Here is a 25,102-nt window from a genome sequence, read left to right on the forward strand (position 1 = left end):
CTGTCAGCAACGGATGTGGCTGAAATAGCCGAATCCACTAATTTGAAGGGGTGTCCATATACTTTGTGTATATACATGCACACTGTATGCACACATACAGTGGGGCAAAGAAGTATTTAGTCAGCCACCAATTGTGCAAGTTCTCCCACTTAAAAATATGAGGCCTGTAATTTTCATCATAGGTACACTTCAACTATGACAGACAAAATTAGAAATATTATTTGCAAATGATGGTGGAAAATAAGTATTTATTAGTTCCAGTCAAAAGTTTGTAGTCATTCAAGGGTTTTTCTTTATTTTTGCTATTTTCCTCATGGTAGAATAATAGTGAATATGTCAAAACTATGAAATAACACACATGGAATCAGGAAGTAACAACAACAAAAAAGTGTTCAACAAATATTTTATATTTGAGATTGTTAAAAGTAGCCACCCTTTGCCTTGATGACAGCTTTGCATCCTCTTGGCATTCTCTCAACCAGCTTCATGAGGTAATCACCTGATATGAATTTCAATGAACAGGTGTGCCTTGTTAAAAGTTAATTTGTGGAATTTCTTTCCTTAATGCGTTTGAGCCAATCAGTTGTGTTGTGACAAGGTACGGGTCGTATACAGAAGATAGCCCTATTCCCCAAATTATGGCAAGAACAGCTCAAATAAGCAAAGAGAAATTACAGTCCATCTTTACTTTAAGACATGAAGGTCAGTCAATTCTGCAAATGTCAAGAACTTTGAACGTTTCTTCAAGTGCAGTCGCAAAAACCATCAAGCTCTATGATGAAACTGGCTCTCACGAGGACCGCGACAGGAAAGGAAGAACCAGAGTTACTTCTGCTACAGAGGATATAAGTTCATTAGAGTTAACTGCTCCTCAGTTTGAGGCCCAAATAAATGCTTCAGAGTTCAAGTAACAGGCACATCTCAACATCAACTGTTCAGATGAGAACGTGTGAATTAGGCCTTCATGGTCGAATTGCTGAAAAGAAACCACTACGAAATGACACCTCCAGACTGTTGAAGGGCCATTTTGACCAAGGAGGAGGAGTGATGGAGCGCTCCATCAGATGACCTGGCCTCCACATTCACTCGACCCCTCAACCCAATTGAGATGGTTTGGGATGAGTTGGACCACAGGGTGAAGGAAAAGCAGTCAACAAGTGCTCAGCATTTGTGGGAATTCCTTCAAGACTGTTGGAAAAGCATTCCAGGTGAAGCTGGTTGAGAGAATGCCGAGAGTGTGCAAAGCTGTCATCAAGGCAAAGGGTGGTTACTTTGAAAAATCTCAAATATAAAATAGATGTGGAACCAAAAAAGTGTTAAACAAATCAACAATCTAAAAAATAAATGTAAAAAACGTTGAATGAGTAGGTGTGTCTAAACTTTTGACTGGTACTGTATGTCTCATGAGTTGTGCCCTATATGGCAAATAGGGATTCATTTGAGATGTTGTTTTGGAAAGCTCTTGTGACCTAAATACCTCCTCTCTTGTCCCAGGAGCGCGGAGATTTGTGACACTGGACTTTGGTCGTCCCGTGCTACTGACAGACGCTCTGATCCCCACCTGTGGGGACCTGGCCTCTCTGTCCATCGACATCTGGACGCTGGGCGAGGAGGTGGACGGACGCAGGCTAGTGGTTGCCACGGACATCAGCACCCACTCCCTCATCCTGCACGACCTTCTGCCGCCCCCTGTCTGCCGCTTCATGAAAGTCAGTGGCATTGATGCATTGTCTCTGAAGTTCTTTGTCCATTTGTCTTCTTTTTTATACCTTTTCTTATTCACAGGTTTCGAATAAGTATCTGAACTCTGGGCACTGAAGAAATTGCGCCGTTATCCATTTTTTTCCCTCAATGAGCATTCTGTGAAAAAATTACTATGTTCCACAGCAGATGTTTTCCTACAACCTAATCCCCTTTTCTCCATCCATCCCACTTCACCCAACAGATCACTGTGATTGGTCGTTATGGCAGCACCAATGCCCGGGCCAAGATCCCATTGGGCTTCTATTATGGCCACACCTACATCCTGCCCTGGGAGAGCGAGCTGAAGCTGATGCACGACCCCCTGAGGGGAGAGAGTGACGCGGCCAGCCAACCTGACTTGGACCAGCACCTGGCCATGATGGTGGCCTTGCAGGAGGACATCCAGTGCAGGTCAGAAGGCATACTAAACTATTCAACTAGTTAGCTAACTCTGATTTAAGTTATTTGAGATATATGTTTATGCGGTATCTGCTAGACAGACAAGCTTTTTCATCAATGGAGATGGACTAATGCTTTGTGGATATAGGATGCAAATTTGACTCCTATGTCTCTTTTGTGCTCGCCCTCTCCCTAAGGTACAACCTGGGGTGCCACCGGCTGGAGACCTTACTCCAGAACATCGACCTGCCTCCTCTGAACAGTGCCAACAATGCCCAGTACTTCCTGCGGAAACCCGACAAGGCGGTGGAGGAGGACGCACGTGTCTTCTCGGCCTATCAGGACTGTATCCAGCTGCAGCTACAACTCAACTTGGCCCACCACGCTGTCCAGAGGCTCCGCGTGTCCCTGGGAGCCGGGCGCAAGATCCTGCCTGAGCCCTACGACCCCCGGGAGCTCATCCAGAACTCATCCACCGAGCAGCTGAGAACCATCATCCGCTACCTGCTGGACACACTCCTCAGCCTTCTGCACTCTAACAATGGTGAGATGTTTGGGGAGGGCCACAGGGTCTGTATCAGGGATGGGATCTACTTTTCTGAAAAGTTGAAGTTGGCCTAACCTCAAACCAGTATCCTTCTTTACCTGATAGTCTGTTCTCCTAACAACATCTCTAGGGGACATTGGTAGGTCATTTTTTAGAATGATCTGAGTCACACCTCCACACCTCCTCAATACATGTATTTTCCCCTTCTTGCATAAGCCTATAGCATTTTTGTACCTTAGCCATGTTTGAGGCATGAATTCTTTCAAGCCACGAGAAATGTAGGAATAAATTATTTGCAGTTTTTGTCTTCTGCCCTTGCTTGCCTTTTTAAATGAAATAGCCTATGTTTTCAATGCGTATTCTCACAACCAATTCTGTATGATGTCTTTGAAAAAGTTTTGATAAATACTCGCCTTTCAAAGTTGTTCAAAGTTAACTGAAAGCCCATGGTTCTGTGAAGAGTGCTTAGCAATCTTCTCTCACCCGTCAAATCACTACTGACGCTCCCTAGCAGCTCGTCATACAGTTTCACGAGTCTCTTCTTATGAAAGAGAATAAAGTATTACCCCCTTGCTGCTGGTGTTTCCTGGCGTTATGCCTGCGCTGTCTCTGTACCCTCAGTGAATTCCAAATGGCCCTGTTCAGAGCAGTGGAATGGAGCCTTTCATTTAATTTCCCTCATTATATCCAGCCCTCTGTAGTTCTCTCACTGGCTCTCTGCAGAATAGTGGATTGAGATGTCTAGTTTTAAGGTCTTGATTGGAAGGATAATGTCTGTACTTTTCTCTCTGAAGTGAAGAGTTGCTTTTTCAAGGCCTGTGGTTTCCGTGTAGTGGTCAGTGTCTCCTCATGAAAGGCCCTTTCTGGGAACTGTGGACTTTGTGGACTTTTCCTCTGTTGAACGCTATTTGATTTAGTCAAGTACGTGTGGTAAATTAATGTTTTTGGCAGTCACTTGCGTTGTACCCCTCTTGCAGTTTCCCTCCTCGTTATATCACGTACCCTCTTAGTTGATATTGCCACCCTTGTACAGTATTTATTTGTTTGTTTCCTTCCCACTCATCCTTGCCTAGCTCTCATTTGACTGCCATCTTTCACTTGATATCATACTTTCTCCTTGTCCTCCCCCTCTAGGGCACGCAGTCCCGTCCGTGCTGCAGAGCACTTTCCACGCGCAGGCCTGCGAGGAGCTCTTCAAGCACCTGTGCATCAGCGGCACGCCCAAGATCCGTCTGCACGCGGGCCTGCTGCTGGTGCAGCTGTGTGGAGGGGAGCGCTGGTGGGGCCAGTTCCTCTCTAACGTCCTGCAGGAGCTCTACAACTCCGAGCAGCTGCTCATCTTCCCCCAGGACAGGTGGGCCTTTATGCACTGAGGAGCTGTCTCTATCCACTGCACTCCCTTTAGATTTTTTGCACCACACTGACAAACTGTAGCTCCTTGGACAATCATCATGTCCACACTTCCCCCTCACAACACAAACTGGTTGGTTACTGCCTCTCTAACTTCTGTAAAGATAGGTGTGTGTTTGAATGTAACAAACACCTATCTTTATGTCAGAAGCACCCACCCAGACTTATTGATTTGTGCTTCCATGTTGCGGAGATTGACCGGGTCCTATATGTGTCGTCCCTCAGGGTCTTCATGCTCCTGTCCTGCATCGGCCAAAGATCCTTGAGCAACAGCGGCGTGCTGGAGGGGCTACTTAACCTGCTGGACAGCCTGCTGTCGCCCCTACAGCAGCCTATGGCGGCTGCCCATCACAGGACTGAAGGTGGGCTAGCCGGAGGTGGCGGGTCCCTGGGCTGGGGCTGGCAGCAGGGATGGGGGGCTGGGGTGGTCCCTGGCCCCAGCACCGGGCTCCCAGGGCTCTGGACACAACCAGCAACCTATGAGTGTGTGTCTGTGTGTGCGGCAGGTGTGTTGGACGTCCCCATGATCAGCTGGGTGGTGATGCTTGTGTCGCGGCTGCTGGACTACGTGGCCAGTGTGGAGGACGAGGCGTCTGCAGGCAAGAAGCACCTGGGAGGGAAGGAGAGGGAGCGCACCTTGACAGGTAGCGTAGTGTAGGCTAGGGCGGTGTAGCTCTCCAATGAGATGTGCTGCTGAGGACTTATGAGGCCAAGCAATCACGACACTGATCATATTTATTGTTTTGTCTATTCTATTCCCTGCTTTTTGACTCTTTTTAAAAATATTTTCTAACAGCCTGGTTACACGAGTGATGTTATAGGCTTAGGATAAACTTTTATCCTACTACTCTTTGTCTGCGAGGCTAGCTATAAAATCAACACGATTTTATTACAAAAAAAGTATTAAGTTTTGAGAACCACGAATCATATTAACAGGGTAATATTATTGCACATTGATTTGGAACCAAAAACCCAACTCTAACGTGCCCCCCCCCCCCCCCCCCCCCCCCCCACCTCTCTCCAATGAATCAAGGTAATCAGTGGAGCTTTATAAATAACAGCCTCCAGTCCTCCAGCTCTAACCGCTCAGCCAAAGGCAACAGCAGCCTGGATCGCCTGTACTCCCGCAAGATCCGCAAACAACTGGTGCACCACAAACAGGTAAATGTGTCCAAATCCAACGTCCGGTCCGTCTCAAAAACATCAGGGAGTTGTGAATCTCTCCCGTAAATCTGTGTTAGTCACAGTTATTGTGTTCTCCCTCTTACTACTGGCTTTGATTGAAGTAATGTAAAAGATGGTCTTCACGGTGTTTATTTATCCTGTCCTTTTCATTGTAGCAGTTAAATCTATTGAAGGCAAAACAGAAGGCTTTGGTGGAGCAAATTGAGAAGGAGAAGATCCAGAGCAACAAAGGCTCCTCATACAAACTGCTGGTGGAGCAGGCCAAGCTGAAACAGGCCACATCCAAGGTGAGGATTTCAGAAGCTCGGAAAGGAAAGTTGGAATAGCAAAGGGTTTTCCTGTAGAAATCGAATGACTAAGAATTAAATAATTATTTTTCTTTCATCTTGGTAACACAAAAATATAAATCAAATATGTTTTTGGGTCACCTTTCAACAAGTTATGACCGATCTGCACATGTAGTTAGCATAGCGTGTGCACCAACACACTCACACAGGTTACAAATATGCTAGTTGGAATAGGGATAGATTAAACCATGTGTATTAATTGACTTCCGCTGCCTGACATTTGCCTCCATCTATTTCTCGCTCTCTCCATCTCTCTCCATGGCAGCACTTTAAGGACCTGATCCGTCTGAGGCGTACAGCTGAGTGGCCCCGCTCCACCCTGGACACAGAGGCCACGGCCGCCAAAGAGGCCCCAGAGGTGGAGCCTCTGCCCTTCACACTGGCCCACGAGCGCTGCATCTCCGTGGTGCAGAAACTGTCCCTTTTCCTCCTCTCCATGGACTTCACCTGTCACGCCGACCTCCTGCTGTTCGTCTGCAAGGTATGCACTGCCAGCAACTTTGATTTGTGTTCCTTGAATTGGGATTGGGTTGGCACTATGTAAATGCATACATTGTCAGAAAGTTGTGCTGATCACATGTCTGATTTGACCTTTCAGGTCTTGGCCAGGATAGCCAACGCCACCAGGCCCACTATCCACCTGTGTGAGGTAGTGTCGGAGCACCAGCTGGAGCGTCTGCTGTTGCTGCTGGTGGGGACAGACTTCAACAGGGGGGACATCTCCTGGGGAGGAGCCTGGGCCCAGTACTCCCTCACCTGCATGCTGCAGGACATCCTGGCAGGTAGGGGTAGCTGCTACAATTCAAGTCACTGTTCAATTCTCATGTCATTGAAGAACTGTTTTCTAGCTAAACCTGGTATTCTATTATAGATATGGTGAATATTTGCATTGCTAGCAGTCTTTAGTTGTTTAATTTCTCACAACACTAACCTTCTTCTGACCCCTCTCCTTAGGGGAGCTGCTGTCCCCAGGGTCCCTGGATGGTATGGACGAGGGGGCGGTGGGCGAGGAAGCAGGGGCATCGTCCTCAGCAGGGATAGACTCTGACGACTCCCTAGCCCAGCCCACCCCCATCCCCCTCGTGGAAACCATTGACGAGGCCCTGTCTCCGGATATCATCGCAGGTACTCCTGGGACCTCCTCTGTTTTCCAAAGTGCGTTGGTAGGCCAGTCCTTGATCACATTTTACACATGGACCCCCTCACTTATCATGATGAATGCATTTGTGTTAAATTGTTTTTCTTTTTTCCCCTTTTAGCTGCATGTTTATTCTCAGTATTTTTTTCTGTATTTTGTGAGGCTTCCTGTTCTGACAGTTTTATTTTAAAGGAGAGTATTGAGAGCTTCTCTAACCAGTTTAATTCAGAATGGACTGTTTTGTTATGTTTGCCTTTTTGGATATTGAGTTCAAACAGTGTAGATTTACTGCCTGTAAGATATCAAAATGCTTTAAGGGGTGGTTGTTATTTTCCTCAGACTATTATTTAATTTGTGCAAAAGTTGCAATAATTCATGGTAGAAATCCTGACTTGAGATTGTGTAATTGAATTCAAACTATCACAAATCTTAATTCCCTTGACATCATCAATGGGCTACACAAAAGCACATATTTTGTGCGTTAATACCAAGTCAGAATTTTGGCCAAAGTTGTCAGAGCTTGATGATTTAGTGGGCCAACCAATTTTTTGTAGGCCTTAAAATTGCCTAGTAATTTCCTAAAAGAAGGCCTCTGAGTTTTCTGGTTTAGTGTGCTTGCTTGGCAATATTAAAGCTCTTTTCGTTATTCAAAGGTGCTCCACCTCTGTCATCTTTGGAAAAAGATAAAGACATTGACTTTGACTTGCTACAAGACCTCATGGATGTTGATATTGATCCTTTAGATATTGATTTGGAAAAAGATCCCCTTGCCGCCAAAGTCTTTAAGGTACGTAACTTGCATGTTTCAACTGCGTGTTTTCTATTCCACTCCCTTCTTTCTCTCTATTTAATGCTCTCTTGCATTTTATATTGAGTTATTGATAGCATCAACCCTGGGACTCATATTGATTCTGCCCAAAACAAACATCAGTTGTACATTAACTTAAATAAACACCACTGATCAATGATGTAGCTTTTCAAATGTAAAACCATAATGTTCAATTTCTGCTCTAAATAAATACATAAATGTGTGTGTCATACAAAGTTAGTTTTTATTGAATCCCTCCCCAGCACCACCTCCCCCTTAGCCCTGCACCCTCACTTCTCCATAGAACTTCCCAATTTAACTCGGCTCAGGTTTTTTGAGTCTCAAAGCAATCTTCTGTATGTAGTCCCAATCAATCAAACTAACGAACTTGGGAAAGTGTTATTCTCTTCACTCTTACTTATCTTTCTGGAGAAAGTGCCATTGCACGCGAATGAATGTAGTGTTTGTGTGCATGTCATGTTATACAGGTACCTAGCATCTGAGAGGAATGACTGCGTTTGCGTTTCTCTTGTCTCTCTCTCTCTCCCTACAGCCCATTAGCAGCACCTGGTATGACTACTGGGGTGCTGACTATGGCACTTACGGTTACAACCCCTACATAGGGGGAGTAGGGATTGCTGTGTCCAAGCCCCCGGCTGTTGTCGAAAAGCCTGGGTCTCAGAGTCTCTCCATCTCCGTGTCACAAGGTGAAGGTGCATTTTGTATCCTGATATCATCTCCAAAGTTTAGTCTCATCTCGGACTCCACACCACTGCTCGTCTTTGCACTCTAGCATGTTTCATGTGTGTAAGGCAATACATTCTGCCTTATAACCCTGACCTTTGACCTCTCCCGCAGCTCTGGACGCCCGCCTGGAGGTAGGGCTGGAGCAGCAGGCTGAGCTTATGCTCAAGATGATGGCCACACTGGAGGCAGACTCTATCTTGCAGGCACTCACATCAACCTCCCCTGCAGGTCTACACCTAAGAAACAAATGATTTATAGACATGTCAGTCTTGGAAAAATATTTCAAGCCTGGTGAAACATCAGATGGCTGACCCTTCTGTGTCCCTCTCTCCTGCCAGTGTCCAAGGCATCCAACGGGACAGATGATTCTTTGCTACGTGGGCTCCATGGGGGCACCCCCCCAGGAAGCAGCCTAATGGTACAGGCTTCCTCCATCCCCATGCTGAGTGCCTGCTTCAACAAGCTATTCTCCATGCTCCAGGTGCACCATGTACAGGTCAGTCACCAACAGACTGTTTAGTTAAGGGTCTCTACTACTCCAGAAGACTTGATTGACTTGTTGCAAATCCCTCAGTTTTACTCATCCCTCCACAGAGCTGGACCATTCCAAGAATATGTTTGTTACCCTGGATTAGTGGATTTGTAGATTCAGTGCTCTCACATGTTTTTGCTTTAGTTGGAGTCTATGCTGCAGCTGTGGCTAACCCTCAGTCTCAACTCATGCTCTGGGGGCACTGAGGAAAGTGGATCTGACATCTTCATGTTCAATGCCAGTAGAGTGCCCACCATCCCACTCAACCAAGGTCAGAGGTCACCCTATGTCTCTCAACTCTGCTTAACTCTCAAACCATATACTTTTAGTTTTTTCATATGGGTATGTGTACATGTGTTTGTATGTTAAACTTCTGTCTCTTGTGTTTCAATGCAGCCTCTATCAGCAGTTTCCTGTCAGTGCTAGCCTGGTACCCCAACACCTCCCTGAGGACCTGGTGTCTGGTGCTTCACTCCCTTACCCTCATGACCAACATGCCCTCCAGTGGTGAGTCCACCCTTAATAGGGTCTCACTCTCAAGTCACAGTGCCACACCCACTGATGTTTCACATTGAGGATTGTGAAATAGTCAAATGTATGTTGAAGTTGCAGTGTAACCAAAGATAATTAAAACCCAAAGGACCTTCAACAGTACTCATTTTTAATCGAGTGTGTGTTTGTCCTGTGTGTCAGCAGCCTCCAGCAGTGGGATGGGAGCTCATGAGAGCACGGCCCAGCAGATGGTGTTGGACCCTACGCTGGTGCACGTGCTTGTACGATTCCTCTCTGGGTGCAATCCCCATGGCACCAGCCAGTACAGCTCCCAGGTCGGCCCCACTGCCACCCAAGCTATGCAAGAGTTCCTCACCAGGCTCCAGGTGCACCTCTCTTCCACCTGCCCACAGATGTTTAGCGAGTTCCTGCTCAAACTGATGCACATCCTGTCCACTGAGAGGTAGGTTGTCTAGAGGCATCAAGAGCAGCTTTTTGTTCCACCCCAGCACTTAATAGACATTATTCAAATGACATCTTAGTCATCTTCAAGTTATCTGATGTTATAGCTGGGCAGCAACAAAAGCCATCCTTTTGATTCCATCACAATACAGTACACTGACTTTTTGTAAAGTGCCAGCGTCAATGACTCCCATCTCTTCTCGTCTTCCTTTAGGGGTCCCTTCCAGTCAGGCCAGGGTCCTCTGGACGCTCAGGTCAAGCTGTTAGAGTTCACCCTGGAGCAGAACTTTGAGGTGGTGTCGGTGAGCACCATCTCCTCTGTCATCGAGTCCATCACCTTCCTGGTGCACCACTACATCACCTGCTCTGACAAGGTGGTGTCCCGCAGCGGCTCCGACAGCTCTGTGGGCGCCCGCGCCTGCTTTGGAGGCCTCTTCGCCAACATCATCCGGCCCGGTGACGCCAAGGCGGTGTGCGGTGAGACCACGCGCGACCAACTCATGTTCGACCTGCTTAAGCTAGTCAACGCCCTGGTTCAGCTGCCCCTGTCGGGCGACCGTGAGTTCAGCGGGCGTCTGCCCCCGGTGGGAAGCGGGGCGTCGGACAGCAGCGCTTCGGACGAGGAGAAGGTGTGCGGCAGCAAGGAGGGGGCAGCGGGAGGGGCCACCCCTAACCAGGGCCCTGCGGCCGGAGTGGCTGACCTGGTGCTGGCCAACCAGCAGATCATGAGCCAGATCCTCTCGGCTCTGGGCCAGTGCAACAGCAGCGCCATGGCTATGATCATAGGTAGGCATCTGCGCACTTACCTTTTGAAAGCATTATTAATATGGATCACCTATGAGCTGATTTTACTATATTGAAATGTTTGTTATTGATGATACTTTCCTGTCTGTAGGGGCTAGTGGTCTCCACCTGACCAAGCATGAGAACTTCCATGGCGGACTAGATGCCATTTCTGTAGGAGACGGCCTGTTCACCATCCTCACCTCTCTGAGCAAGAGGGCCACCTCAGTGCAGGTTATGCTGCAGCCCATCCTCACCTACATGGCTTGTGGGTACATGGGCAGACAGGTAAGACTGAGCTCAGCCATGACCAAAAGGGCACCATTTTAGATTTTTCTGTTTAGACATTTACTTGTGAAAATTAAAAGATTGAGGGGGAAAAAAACTTAGCTTGTGTAGTACTTCTGTTTGTTATATATCTGACTGTTTGACCCATTGATGCTGAAAGTTTTTAAACCTCAAGCAGTCTTTGTATTTCTCCCAGGGCTCTCTGTCTACATGCCAGCTGTCTGAACCTCTGCTCTGGTTCATCCTCCGAGTGCTGGACACCAGCGAGGCACTTAAGGCATTCCACGACATGGGTGCGCACACCTACGTATATACATACATACATACATACATACATACATACATACATACATACATACATACATACATACACACACACATTTGGGGAAATATCCTAGTATATGGTCCATTAGACTAAACACATTGTGTTTGTATTTAATCTGCATGCAGGTGGGGTTCAGTTGATCTGTAACAACATGGTGACCAGCACACGGGCCATAGTGAACACGGCACGAAGCATGGTGTCCACCATCATGAAGTTCCTGGACACTGGCCCAGGGAAGGCTGCTGACGGCAGCCTCAAAGCCCGGGTCCTAGCCTCCGAGCCCGACAACGCAGAGGGACTCCACAACTTTGCTCCGCTCGGTATGTGGAGCTTTCCCTTTCGTGTTTGAATGATTGCAGTTTGCCTTGTGTTTTTCCCTTTGTCCTCTATTTGATGTCAAAATGTGCATGTGTCCTATTGAATGCTGTTTATCCCTCTGCAGGCACCATCACCTCCAGCAGCCCCACGGCCCAGCCGGCAGAGGTCCTCCTTCAGGCCACGCCCCCTCACAGACGGGCACGCTCAGCGGCTTGGTCCTACATCTTCCTGCCAGAGGAGGCGTGGTGTGACCTCACCATCCACCTCCCTGCTGCCGTGCTGCTGAAAGAGCTGCACATCCAGCCACACCTGGCCTCCCTCGCCAGTGAGTACAGCACCACATAACCCCCTGTGGGGGAAATAGTGCAGAGCAGTTGTCTTTTAATCAGAGACTGAATTAAATATAAACCGTTATGAGAATTTTCTTGCCAATCAATGACACTAGTTATCTAATTGATAGTTTAAGTGAAAACCAGCAGGACTTGCGCCTCTCTGGTTCCAGCAGGAGATCTGTGCCTCTCTGCTTCAGTGCCTTAAGGGCACACTGTCTACTGCCCCTTAAGCACGGTTTTCCTAATGACCCGCTTATTTCACCCACTCAAATATTAACCTACCATTGTTGTCTAGTGCCATTCTAAATCTGCAAAAACTTGCATGGATTTTTCATGCTTCTGTGCCAGACGGTACCAGTTGGAGTAAATTTAAGTTGAACATACTCCACCCTCATCTACTATTGCTAACTCTACAGTCTCTTTGTCCTCTCCGAAGCCTGTCCCTCCTCGGTCTCGGTTGAGATCAGTGCGGACGGGGTCAACATGCTGCCTCTGTCCACACCCATCATCACCAGCGGCCTCACCTACATCAAGATCCAGCTGGTGAAGGCTGAGGTGGCATCTGCGGTGTGTCTGAGGCTCCACCGGCCCCGCGACGCCAGCACCCTGGGCCTGTCCCAGATCAAACTGCTTGGCCTCACCGCCTTCGGCAACACCTCCTCAGCCACCGTCAACAACCCCTTCCTGCCCTCCGAGGACCAGGTCTCTAAAACCAGGTAGAGGTTAGAGTGTCATATAAAAAAAAAATCACTCGTGCCACAGCAAATCTCTCTACCTAACCTGTGACCTTGCCATCTGTCTCTCCCACAGTATTGGCTGGCTACGTCTGCTTCACCACTGTCTGACCCATGTCAGTGACCTGGAGGCCACGATGGCCAGCGCCGCTGCCCCCACTGCCAATCTGCTCCAAACCTGCGCCGCCCTGCTTATGTCTCCCTACTGCGGCATGCACTCGCCTAACATCGAGGCCGTGCTGGTCAAGATCGGCCTCCAGTCCACCCGCATCGGCCTAAAGCTCATTGACATCCTGCTGAGGAACTGTGCAGCCTCCGGCACTGACCCTACGAGTACATAGCCGCCACGTTAATAAAATGCTCATTGATCACATTGTACTCGTTTTAATCTCACAAATTGGTCTTGGCCTTTTGTCATTGTACTTGAATCATTGTGATTTTTCTGTTTAGACCTCAACAGTCCCCTGCTCTTTGGAAGGCTCAACGGACTCTCTTCAGACTCCACCATTGACATCCTGTACCAGCTGGGAACCACCCAGGATCCTGCGACTAAGGATAGGTAAAGAACACTTAACATCTACTGGTGTAGTATTGAGCCTAGTACTGCTGGGTCTATGTATTCTGGATCTGTGAAAGCAGCTCTTGATATGTTAATATTGACCAAGTAATTCCTGTCTCTCCTTCCAGGATCCACGCCCTTCTCCAATGGGTCCATGACTCGTCGCTGGTGGCGGCACACAAGAGGAGTGGCCCCGTGGGCTACATCCGCCAGAGCAGCTCCTCGTCACGGGAGTATGGCCTCGTCATGCCCTCTCCCTCCCACCTCCACGGTGTGGCGGCCATCTTGTGGCACAGTTACGAGTTGCCCGTGAACTACGACCTCCCAGTGCTGCTCAACAGAGAGCTCTTTGAGTAAGTGCTATATTGTCAGAAAATAAAATCTGGTCGGTCCTTTACTCAGTCTAGCTCATCCACTGTGATTCTGTACTCTTTGTTTAGTCATGAAAAGCTAAGCAGAGCTTTCGCATGCTTTGAGCCATCAGTTTGAAGAACACGAGTTTTTTTGTACCCTGGTGAGAAAACAGCTCCCTGATGTTTTCAAGCTGTAGATTAAGTCTCTAAAGTTCCTCTCATCCCCATCTTGGTATGTCTTACATTTTACACACATCCTCTGTAAACATGAATACTGCATATATACTCTGTAAACACTTTACATTGAAAAGGGATAACATAGTACAAAACATACAGTGAGCTCCACTGTCAGCTTTAATTTGAGGGTATTTTCATCCCATTTTTAAGTGGTTTACCCAGTATGGATGAAAATGCCCTCAAATTAAAGCTGACAGTGCACTTTAAAGTCAGTCATTGTATACTTTCAAATACAAAGTGCTGGAGTAAAGAGCCAAAACAAATACAAATGTGTCACTGCCAATACTTTTGGAGTGAAAATATTCTGAAGGATTAAGGTTTCTGACCTGTTGATTTTAGAGGGATAGCTGTGAGTGTTGCTTGCTTTGTTTATACTGTTGTCCCTGTCTCTCCTGTAGACTACTGTACAACTGGTCCATGTCCCTGCCGTGTAACATGGTGCTGAAGAAGGCAGTAGACAGCTTGCTCTGCTCCATGTGCCACATCCACCCCAGCTACTTCTCTCTGCTTATGTCCTGGATGGGCTTCGTAGCCCCGCCCACCGCCGCCCAGCACCGCCTCTCCATGACGGACGACGGCAAGAAACAGCACGACCTCAGCAGCGCTAACGCCACCACCAGCGCTGGCCTCACTGACGATTCCAAACATGCGCGGCCACCCATCGCCTTGTCTGAGTCTCAACTGACCACTCTGGCTGCAGCCTCCCAGTCACCCGGGGCGATAGAGCAGCTGCTGGACTCAGGCCTGCCCTCTCTGCTGGTCCGCAGCCTGGCCGGACTCTGCTGTGGTCTCCTGGCTGCAGCTGGCCTGCCTCTGCCCTCCACCGCCCAGGCCGAACGACGGCAGCACCATCACAACCACCACTCCTCTTCGTCATCTTCCTCTCAGAGCAGGGCGTCCTTGTCTGCAGAGCTGGCAGCCCCAGTGCTGCGTTTCCTCACTGAGGTTGGGAACAGTCATGCTATGAAGGACTGGCTCGGTGGGCCTGAGGTGAACCTGCTATGGACCGCTTTGCTATTCCTGCTTTGCCACAGCAGCGCCAGCGCAGGGGGAACCAGCGGTGTCCATGGGCACGCGGGAGCTCACACTGCTGCCTCCGGTGGTGCGTGCTGCCCCCCTCCTCCTCCCCCACCCCAGCCTTCAGGGTCGCGCTACTCTCTGGCCTCCTCGACCAGGGGCAGCGGGCTCACCACCCAGCAGAGGACGGCAATCGAGAATGCCACAGTGGCCTTCTTCCTGCAGTGCATCTCCTGTCACCCCAACAACCAGCGGCTCATGGCACAGGTCCGGTGGAATGCATTGACTACACACATTTCCACCCTGACCAACCGTATCTGATAGATTACTAACGTGTGTCTTTGGTGGGCTCTTGTTTTCTGTAGGTGCTGTGTGAGCTCTTCCAGTCGGCCCCCCAGCGTGGAAGCGTGCCTGTCTCTGGCAACATCTCTGGCTTCATCCGCAGGCTCTTCCTGCAGCTCATGCTAGAGGATGAGAAGGTCACAGTCTTCCTGCAGTCGCCCTGTCCGGTGGGTACCAAGTTTCCGTAGGCTCTGATCTAGGATCAGCTCACCTTACTTGGAGCAATTTTATTCTCCTCCAAATTGGAATGGAAAGAACTGTCAGAGTGATGTGATATCCCAAGATGACCACAAGAGGCCAGCCCAGCAGTACAGAAAATCCCTCCACACTCAATTGTAGGCTTTCCCCAGACTGATGCTTGTCGGAGAAACAGCACTGCACCTCAGTCAAAATAATGCTCCATATTTCACCCTCCTCAATGATTAGTTGTCATGCGAGCAGTTTAGCGAGCAGTCATGGAAGGGGGAGAGAAAGTGGTTTCAATTGTCTAAAGCTAATTTCATTTGAACCTCCAGCCTGTCATTGTCCTCATTATTCTGCCCCATTCCGTTTTGGTGATATTAAACACTGTCAGGGAAGGGTAAGGGTCATTCCATGGGCAAGGTGAAGGATGACTTGTGCACGGCATGCCAAAAGTTTCCTGGTTATGCACGACGAGCCAAACATACCTCTAATTTAGGTCATTTGTGTGCTTAATTACACAAGGTGTCCTGGGAATCACATCAGTGAAGGTTAATTATGTATGATCAGTAGGTGATAAATAGCAGGATGGGTCTACATGATAATGTGTTTACACATTAGGTAGGGCTAGGGCTGTGGTGGTCATGATATTTTGTCAGCCGGTTATTCTCCAGCAAAAGACTGCCAGTCTCTCTGTAATTGACCGTTAATTAACAAACACGTTTATAGTTTCCGGGTCTCCACGCATACAAGCCGCTGATGCGTGCCTTTGGAACATCTACATTTTAAAAAAGTCTAAATCTATTTAATATACACATCACAATAAATCCCTTTTATTTTAGTCAGGTTTTAAAGAAAATGTATTTCAGAAGAACAGAATGTGAGTTGACCTACTGTGTTTTTTTTTAGCTGTGGGTCATGCTGTAGGCTTGTTTGTTTAGCAGACAAGACATGCTTAACTCCCATGCCGTTATTTCAGGATTTTATTGTAAGAATAAAAATAATTTTACTTGGCTGAATAAATATAATATTTTAATTAGTTTACTTCAATTAGGGGAGGGGTGGAAAGGTTAGGGGAAAATAATAAAGGACCATATATTTTATGGAAGAGATATATTTAAATAGTTATGGGGGATTGTAAATTCTGCAGATAATTACATTGATAGAAGCCACAATCTCTCTGCAATATTAATTCTGATTTACCCGGTAAAAAAGTAGATATTTTTCCCATTCCGGAGAGTGTGCTGTTGAGCGTTAAATTGATCATTTGAAACCCGTGATATACGGCAGATTTAGTTATTTTGCAACTTTAATTGTGAGTGATACAAACCTTAGAATGCCTTAGATGTCAGCACATATATATGGGCTGCATGGTGCGACTACAGGCTATTGATGATTTGAGAAAGTAGCAAGAAAAGCTTGCCCTCTGTTGCATCAAGCTGCACATACTATTCTCTCATCAAGGTATCATATTTTCACCCATCAGACTATTCTCAATTTAATCTTGTCTTTGCTAATATGTGACATTTGTTTTGTCTGAAATGGCCCATTATCAAATGTACAGGAACAGGGGCCAGGGAAAAATGACATGTCATCGGTATGAGCTCTAATAGCAAATGGAGGCCACTTTCCCGCCTGTTTGTTTTTCAATCATGCCGGCTATTCCGGTTTTATAGGGGAGCATGTGCTTAATATGAGCGGCTTGGAAATAAATATAGTAGCAGCTGGGATCTCTTCTTTTTAGTGGCACCCATCTAAACTCTGCTTTCACACGCAATTTCATATAGGAATGTCAGGGCTTATAAGAACAGTTGTTTCACGCCACGCATCAACCACTGTTTGAGGAGCAAGCAGCTTTTCGCTGCACGGCTGGTGATATTCCAACTGAACTTTGTATGCCATTGCCTCCCCAACCCTATTCCTGCAGCTACCCAGTGCTTAATTTGGGAAATCAAGTGAAATCTGTTCGGGAACATCGATATTAACATATTTTCACAACGAAACCTTTCATTAAACTGACAGCCCCTTTCTGCGTGCTTGAGAAAGGAATGAAGGAGAGAGAGGAGGAGATGAAAATGCACGATAGTGAGAGATTCTGTAGCTAAAGGTAATGGCAGCCTATTAATTATGGAAATACTATTGAAAATCAAATCCAAATTCACAATAATTGTAGGCTAACTCTGTAAGCCGCCCTGTACAATCAACAAACCAACTTATACAGGGACACTCGAAGTCCATCTTGAATAATCGTTGTTTATTATCAGTTAACTGGAGCGGTTCCAACCAACTTGATGCACCATAGTTAATGTCTGTCAGGAGTTCTCCCGGGGAAGTCCTGTGAGATCTCGATTATGTACAGACAAGTTATATTTGCATGATTTAGCTTATTCATCCAAAATTAATGAATCAACGTTTGCTTCATTCATGTGACTGACCAATACTGGGTCATGCTTTTGACAGACTGATAGGCTTCTTCTCTCTATGCTGAGACCTTGAAACTGAGAGAGCTTTCAATCTCAAAACAAGGGTCTGGGCGTACTACCAAATTGCAGATACTGATAGTGAGGATTCGTGTAATCAGTCACTTTCATGAACTTAGAAAAGCACGAACACAGACCACAGAAGTGTATAAATAGAAAAGCCACCAACATAACATTTTCCATCAAAGTTCTTTCCCAGACTCATGGCTGAAAGATTTGGAGCATAGCTTAAGGTAACCATTCTCCAGTATGCATAGAATATAGTCCACAATCAAAGGAGATTTACTAGAATTTGTTTAATTTTGGAGTATAGGCTCGACCAATTATGTATCAAAGACATCTTAAATCTTGTTTGTGTGTGTTTTTCTGCAGTGCATATACAGCAGGCTATGTATTTTATAATGGTGTTGTATAACGCGTATCGACTACGGCGTTCATGACTCATGACTGCTAATGTGGCATTAATACAGTCACTGCAACAGCCCCAGATAGGGCCCTATAAAATATATATATTTTTTTCTTGGTGCTGTTTAGTTTCTCTATGTTTTTGTCTGTTCATTTATTAGAAAAACAATGCAATTAGATTAGAAGTCCACAACAATGCTTAAAACACATCAGGGGACCAATATTTTTTATAATTATGATTTTTACAAGTGTGCACCAGCAAGATGTTTTTCTTTAGCGATGTTTCTGTAGTGGTCATGTGGTTGCAGAGTTTGCAAAACAAATGGCCACTAGATTGATGCAAAAAATGACACATTCTGCCAGGTAACAGATGCATTTTCATGTCTTATGATTAACTTGGGCAAATGAATGCATTTTCTAATAAATGCAATACATTTAGTTGATTTCCTTGTAAATTCAACAAATGTTTGAATACAGTTGAATTCCGGTTTAATGTCTGGATTGCGTGTGCGTTCTCCGCAATGCAGAATTTATAGGACCCCGAAATAGCTCATGTCAGACTTTGTTGCCTTTTACCTTTAAAAAAAATAAATATATATATTCTTTTTAATCCATCAGGCCTTTTTAGATTTACAAAAACGTTAATGGTTTACTCTACACTGGCTCAACATATTTATTTCATCAGCGTTGAAAAGACTCTCTTAATTTGATCTTTGATATTTAAGAAAGCCTCACTCAATTTCTCCCTAATCTGCTTCTCACTGGAGGGAACTTGACATTTTGATTTGCTGTCAATCTAAAAATAGTGTACTTTATTGTACTAGCTACCATTCCAAGATATGGAGTCTACAACATTTAGCTTCCTATGAGAGGTCTATCAGACTTGCCTAAAAGCCACCAGTACCTTTTTAAAGGTGCATGTTTCAAACAGCCTTTTAGGTTACATAATCTAAATCTCCTGCCAGGCTAGTGTTTGTAGTGTAGTGATTTTGTCTGGTGTGTGTACTGTGGGGACTGAGTGAAGGAGCTAAATGAGGGGGCTGAGGTTGTGTTTGGAGCTACAGTGAGCTGTCCATGCAACCTAAGCGGCTGAGCCATGCTCTGGCAACACCATGCCTGTCTCCTGCAGGTTGCAGAAAGCAATAGATGTCACCTTCAATGTTGTGCACATGTAACATTCATGCCTGAATGAGAAGTCTTGTTATTTCCAGTGAAGGCAGGAGTGGAAGTCTACAGCCAAGGCCAGCTTCATTCACTCCAAAAGTGGCCCTGCATTGTGATCCTGTATCTGTCATCTCTCACTTGAAGTCATGACCGTTCATAACATTGGTGGCAGTGGTGTTTTGTACTTTTGTCCTAATACCTTCTCATCTCTCTTCAGCTGTACAAGGGACGCATTAACGCTACCAGCCATGTGATCCAGCACCCCATGTACGGAGCAGGGCACAAGTACCGCACCCTCCACCTTCCCATCTCCACCACCCTCGCTGAAGTCCTGGACCGGGTGTCTGGTACGTCTGCTGCCCCTACCCAACCTGTCACTGTTGACAGTTTGGGCAATTAGTGTTGCAGAACGGAAATTACATTTAAACATACTTCCTTGTTGCCCCAGCATCAATATTAAGTGACCCTCAGATAAAGAGGACCTGAGTGTTTCCAGTGCCACTCAGATAAACCCTCCTCCCACAACGACAGACACACAGGATCTAAATGGGAGAAACCCACTCTCCGGACGCTACTCGTCATTCAAGCATTTAATCTCTTCTCACTGGGTCCTTAAATTTGAAAAGGCAGACATATTTGAAGTTTATACCCCATGCCAGCACCTCAGTCTCACACACACACACACACACACAATCTCCCTGGGCATTAACAATGACCTTTCCAATGCGACTGCTGCGTCCACTCACATCGCCTCATTAATGTCAATGCGTTAGAGCGTCGCACCATATTAGCTTTCCAGCATGTGACGATCGCTCTCTGATCAATGGCTACAGAGTGGATCAGCTGGTGCTAACTGTGTTTAGAGAGCACGTCAGTGTAAACGTAGCTACACTTACTTAATGGCACGCCAGTCTCCTTTTCACCTCATTTAACAGGTGAATTATACTGAACAGAATTATAAATGCAACATGCAACAATTTCATAGATTTGACTGAGTTACAGTTCATATAAGGAAAGCAGTCAATTTAATTAAATTCATTAGACCCAAATCTATTGATTTCACTTGACTGGGCAGGGGTGCAGCCATGGATGGTCCTTGGAGGGCATAGGCTCACCCACTGGGAAGCCAGAACCAGCCAATCAGAATGAGTTTTTCCCCACAAAAGGGCTTTATTAAAGACCTAAATACTCCTTAGTACTCCCCTCAGGCGATCCCGCAAGAGAAGCCGGATATGGAGTTCCTGGGCTGGAGTGGTTACACGTGGTCTGCGGTTGTGAGTCCTGTTGGATGTTCTGCCAAATTATTTAAAACGACTTGGAGGCAGCTTGTGGTCGAAAAATTAACATTCAGCTCTCTGGCAACAGCTGTGGTGGACATTCCAACAGTCAGCATACAAATTGCACTCGCCCTCAAAACATGTGGCATTGTGTTGTGACAAAACTGCAAATACTAGAGTGGCCTTTTATTGTCCCAAGTACAAGGTGCACCTGTGTAATGATCATGCTGTTTAATCAGCTTCTTGATATGCCACACCTGTCAGGTGGATGGATTATCTTGGCAAAGGAGAACTGCTCACTAACAGGGATGTAAACAAATCTGTGCACAAAATTTGAAAGAAATGCACTTTTTGTGTGTATGAAGCGTTGAAACATGGGACCAACACTTTACATGTTCCGTTTTATATTTTTGTTCAGTGTACTTAACATAAGGCACATCTCAATAGGTGGTCCAGGTTAGTCATGACATAGCACAATTGGGGGTGTGGCTTTTTCCTCTCTTGTTCGGTCTTCTCTATTGTTCATCAAGCAAGGGAGAGGTGGATGACATCATGGATTAGCCATCAGATCAACTTTTTGAATGCTCTACTCGAAGTTTGCAGGTGTCTAAAAAATATATATATATATATATATTTTGATCCACTTTTCTTTCTTTTTTACCCTTTAGTGTATATACTATATTTTATTTATACTTGGGATATCACTTTTCAACAGTAAACTGGCACTATGTTAGACCCACAAGCCTAACATGGTGCAAGTTAAATGCCACACCCTCATTCCCCTTTATTGCACCCTGCTGGTCAACCCTGTGATTGAAATAGCCCTGTGCAAGCTGCTGGACTCATAGGTTTTGGCCTTTACCAGAAGCCCCAAAGTTATTTAAGAAGCACTGAATCCAAATTTTCCTTGTGCGCAAAATAATAACCCCTCCATTTCCTGAAATAGTCATTGGGTCCTGTCTATAAACTAACCCAGCCTGTCCCCTTCTCCGTAGGGGGATGATGTCCACACCTATAATTTCTGGCGCTACCCAGAGGGGCAGGGGTAGGCTCGGGTTAATAGTAAAAGTTAACATTTTATTAGTCGTATGTACAGGATACACATGGTATAACCGTCCAATGAAATGCTTACTTGCAGGTTCCTTCTCAACTATAAGAAATAAGATAAGAATACGATCATAAAGTAAATGGCTCAGTAGAATAGAATTAACATTTTAGCTTAAGTATAATACAGGAAGGCACAATCTATAGTCCAATATTTACAATATTTATTTCATGCAAGTGATAATTTCGATAAGGCACTCTTGTTCAGATATCGGTAAGTGGACTGGAGGCAGGCCATGAAAGGGATAACGAATCAAGTTGTTTGTCATCCATTTCGGGAAATTACCTACGTAATTGCGCACCCAACTAACTCAGGTGCTTCACAATATCACATTTGACATTGTCTGTAAGCTTGATCATTTGCACACAGAAAATCATACAATGATGGAAAGACCTGTGTGTTGTCCTTGTTAACGCAGACAGAGAAGAGCTCCAACTTCTTAATCATAGCCAGAATTTTGTCCCGAACATTGAATATAGTTGCGGAGAGTCCCTCTAATCCTAGATTCAGATCATTCAGGTGACGAAAAACATAACCCAGACAGGCCAGTCGTGTGAGAAACTCGTCAACATGGAAGTGGTCAGACAATTGAAAATGATGGTCAGTAAAAATAACTTTAAACACATCTCAATTCAAAAAAACGTGTCAGCTTGATAACCTGCGTAGTTCTGTATGTTGTAAAAGCGTTACATGGTCGATGTCCATATCATTGCATAGTGCATAAAATACACAAGAGTTCAAGGGCCTTGCTTTAACAAAGATAACCATTTTCACTGTGTCCAAAACGTCTTTCAAGCGGTCAGGCATTCCCTTGGCAGGAAGAGCCTCTCGGTGGATGCTGCAGTGTACAGAAGTGGTGTCGGGAGAAACTGCTTGCACGCACGTTACCACTCCACTATGTCTCCCTGTCATGGCTTTTGCGCCATCAGTACAGATACCAACACATCTTGACCACCAAAGTCCATTTGATGTCACAAAGCTGTCCAGGACTTAAAAAATATCCTCTCCTGTTGTCCTGGTTTCCAGTGTTTTGCAGAAGAGGATGTCTTCCTTAATTGACCCCCCATAAACGTAACGGACATATACCAGGAGCTGGGCCAGGCCCGCCACGTCTGTAATGCAGTTAATTCACTGGCTTGTATGCGAAGCAGTAATTGTTTCAAAACATATCCTGCCATGTCACTGATGCGTCGTGAAGCAGTGTTTGATGAAGGCATCATCTGTGTAGGTTTTTTGACCTTTTCCCCCAGCATTTCCCTAGCCATATCCGCGGCAGCAGGAAGAATTAAGTCCTCCACAATGGTATGGGGCTTGCATGTCCTAGCCACTCGGTAGCTCACCATATAAGACGCTTCTAGCACCTTCTTATTAATGGTATCTGTTGCTTTTTTACATGTCTTACTACTTGAAAGTCGTCTTTATTCTCGCTCAAACAACTCCCGTGGCTTATTTGTCAAATTGTCATGTTTCGTTTCTAAATGTCTGCACAAGAGTGAAGGGTTCCCACGAGAGTAACGGTTGATGTGATTGGATGTTATTTGACTAGGCTACCTGTATTTAATATTGTGTTACAATATTGTGTAATATTGTGTTACTTTGCTGAACACTAACACTTTTTTTTTGCAGTGAAAGAAGGCTACTCAGGCAAGGGCGAAAAAACCACACCCAAATGTATAGCCGTAGTATATCAGACTGTATACCATGGCATGAAAATAATTACTATTTACTGGTCTAAATACGTTGGTAAAAAAATGATAATAGTAAAAAACTAATCGCTCAATTTAATATCGGTTAACCGTTAAATCGGGCTTTTAATACTTGTGTGCACATGGCTAGTCGGCCACTGGGGCTATGCATATTATGACAATTAGCACAAGTGGCTTTGATGGCTTGTTGCCGAAGGGTGGTTCTAATGTGCTCCCTCCCTCTTTCAGACACCCCCAGTATCACAGCCAAGCTGATCAATGAGCAGAAAGAGGACAAGGAGAAGAAGAATCACGACGAGAAGATGAAGACAGACAGCGGTTTCCAGGACAACTTCAGTGTCGTCGTGGCCTCAGGTACACATTTGGCCCCCTCCTCCTCACAAACCCTCACCGCATCCTTTCCTTCCCACGCCTGCCAATCATTGTGGAATGGATTAATTGATTTTAAAGAACTAATTAGATGGCAGGTATTGTTTTGCTTTAAGCTGGCCTTCCAGCCCTATGTTGCGCTCCTGCCCCCGAATGTAAACGATTGGTCTATTTGTATATGGAAATACAATGTGTAAAATATCCCAAAATATAGACAGTGTTTGATAAGAAGCACTAGACAGAAGCGCTCACCTCTAGAATCACATACACTAGCATATAAAAGTCAATTTTACATGGTAAATGTCTGGAGTGTGTTTTCCTTTCAGGCTTGAAGTCCCAGTCGAAGAGAGCCCTGTCGACCCCTCCTCGTCCCCCTTCGCGGAGGGGCCGTGTGATGAGCGATAAGCTGACAGCCTCAGGTGTGGACCCTTCTGCCAAAACTCTCAGCGTGCCTGTCTTCCACCTCTACCACAAGCTGCTACCAGGTACTGTGTACACACAAACAGCTCCCTTCTCTCTCCAGCACCTTCCCTCCGCCAAGTGAAGCCTGTTCATCTGACGAAGCCTATTCATTGAGCCAGTGTGCCCGTGTGTCCTTTGGCTTGTTCTAGTCTGTGGTCTTGTGACCCTGGGTTGTCAAGGTACACATAAGTAGCCTTGCACGAGCCCTGGCTTGTGTGAACTGGAACAGCTCATAGGCTCCTATCTCCTGTTTCTGTAGCGTGACGCAGCTTGATGTACACCCCTTGGACAGAATGTTTGTGTATCGAAGGGCCTTACCCCCAGTCTATCTCCTTAAGGCCAGCAAGATCAAAGTTTTACCTAACTCAGGGAAGATATGCGAAGACATGATCAGACCTTTTTTTGCAAAGACAAACATTTACTATGGGCACAAGCAGCACTCCATCCATTATGTCTTGTCTTCACATGTAGTCATTGTTAAATAGGTCACTAGCCTTCATGTCACGTAGTTGTCATGGGTTTTCTGTCCCTCTGGGCCTGGTAGTGTGACCAGAGAGTGACCAAGGTTTTGGTTCCTTACTGTGAACGCTGTCTCATCCCTCCACCCCCCCTCAGGTCAGCCCCTGCCGGCAGAGATGACACTGGCCCAGCTGTTGACCCTGCTTTACGACCGCAAGCTTCCCCAGGGCTACCACTCCATCGACTTGACTGTCAAGTTGGGCTCCAAGGTTATCTCCGACCCCGGGATCTCGAAGACTGACTCCTTCAAACGGCTCCGCACAGAGAAAGGTATGGCAGATCACATAAGAAATACAAGCGCACACTCTCATTCAAACTTACACTACATGACCAAAAG

General features: G+C 46.0%; 1 protein-coding gene across 17 annotated transcripts in view; it reads left to right on the top strand.

Annotated features, from left to right (window-relative positions):
• The window catches only part of birc6 (baculoviral IAP repeat containing 6), a 147,304-nt gene that overhangs the window by 38,059 nt on the left and 84,143 nt on the right, over positions 1 to 25,102 (top strand). For 6 of the 17 annotated variants that reach the window (XM_020481699.2, XM_020481707.2, XM_020481712.2 and 3 more), the window contains exons 27-59: positions 1,495 to 1,709; positions 1,946 to 2,154; positions 2,340 to 2,686; positions 3,824 to 4,043; positions 4,325 to 4,461; positions 4,606 to 4,743; positions 5,133 to 5,260; positions 5,440 to 5,571; positions 5,897 to 6,112; positions 6,230 to 6,413; positions 6,586 to 6,786; positions 7,423 to 7,556; positions 8,131 to 8,284; positions 8,436 to 8,552; positions 8,663 to 8,820; positions 9,001 to 9,127; positions 9,253 to 9,363; positions 9,550 to 9,811; positions 10,025 to 10,596; positions 10,706 to 10,881; positions 11,060 to 11,174; positions 11,332 to 11,526; positions 11,649 to 11,849; positions 12,293 to 12,572; positions 12,667 to 12,923; positions 13,041 to 13,149; positions 13,278 to 13,502; positions 14,138 to 15,023; positions 15,122 to 15,265; positions 19,545 to 19,674; positions 23,644 to 23,769; positions 24,111 to 24,269; positions 24,862 to 25,035. In XM_020481699.2, coding sequence (XP_020337288.1) covers positions 1,495 to 1,709; positions 1,946 to 2,154; positions 2,340 to 2,686; positions 3,824 to 4,043; positions 4,325 to 4,461; positions 4,606 to 4,743; positions 5,133 to 5,260; positions 5,440 to 5,571; positions 5,897 to 6,112; positions 6,230 to 6,413; positions 6,586 to 6,786; positions 7,423 to 7,556; positions 8,131 to 8,284; positions 8,436 to 8,552; positions 8,663 to 8,820; positions 9,001 to 9,127; positions 9,253 to 9,363; positions 9,550 to 9,811; positions 10,025 to 10,596; positions 10,706 to 10,881; positions 11,060 to 11,174; positions 11,332 to 11,526; positions 11,649 to 11,849; positions 12,293 to 12,572; positions 12,667 to 12,923; positions 13,041 to 13,149; positions 13,278 to 13,502; positions 14,138 to 15,023; positions 15,122 to 15,265; positions 19,545 to 19,674; positions 23,644 to 23,769; positions 24,111 to 24,269; positions 24,862 to 25,035 — 6,939 coding nt within the window. The remainder of the gene's footprint in view (positions 1 to 1,494; positions 1,710 to 1,945; positions 2,155 to 2,339; positions 2,687 to 3,823; positions 4,044 to 4,324; positions 4,462 to 4,605; positions 4,744 to 5,132; positions 5,261 to 5,439; positions 5,572 to 5,896; positions 6,113 to 6,229; positions 6,414 to 6,585; positions 6,787 to 7,422; positions 7,557 to 8,130; positions 8,285 to 8,435; positions 8,553 to 8,662; positions 8,821 to 9,000; positions 9,128 to 9,252; positions 9,364 to 9,549; positions 9,812 to 10,024; positions 10,597 to 10,705; positions 10,882 to 11,059; positions 11,175 to 11,331; positions 11,527 to 11,648; positions 11,850 to 12,292; positions 12,573 to 12,666; positions 12,924 to 13,040; positions 13,150 to 13,277; positions 13,503 to 14,137; positions 15,024 to 15,121; positions 15,266 to 19,544; positions 19,675 to 23,643; positions 23,770 to 24,110; positions 24,270 to 24,861; positions 25,036 to 25,102) is intronic. The other 11 variants (XM_020481710.2, XM_020481715.2, XM_020481716.2 and 8 more) reach the window with 9 other exon arrangements.

The sequence above is a fragment of the Oncorhynchus kisutch genome, linkage group LG4 (genome assembly GCF_002021735.2).
Source record: "Oncorhynchus kisutch isolate 150728-3 linkage group LG4, Okis_V2, whole genome shotgun sequence".
NCBI classification, from domain to species: domain Eukaryota; kingdom Metazoa; phylum Chordata; class Actinopteri; order Salmoniformes; family Salmonidae; genus Oncorhynchus; species Oncorhynchus kisutch.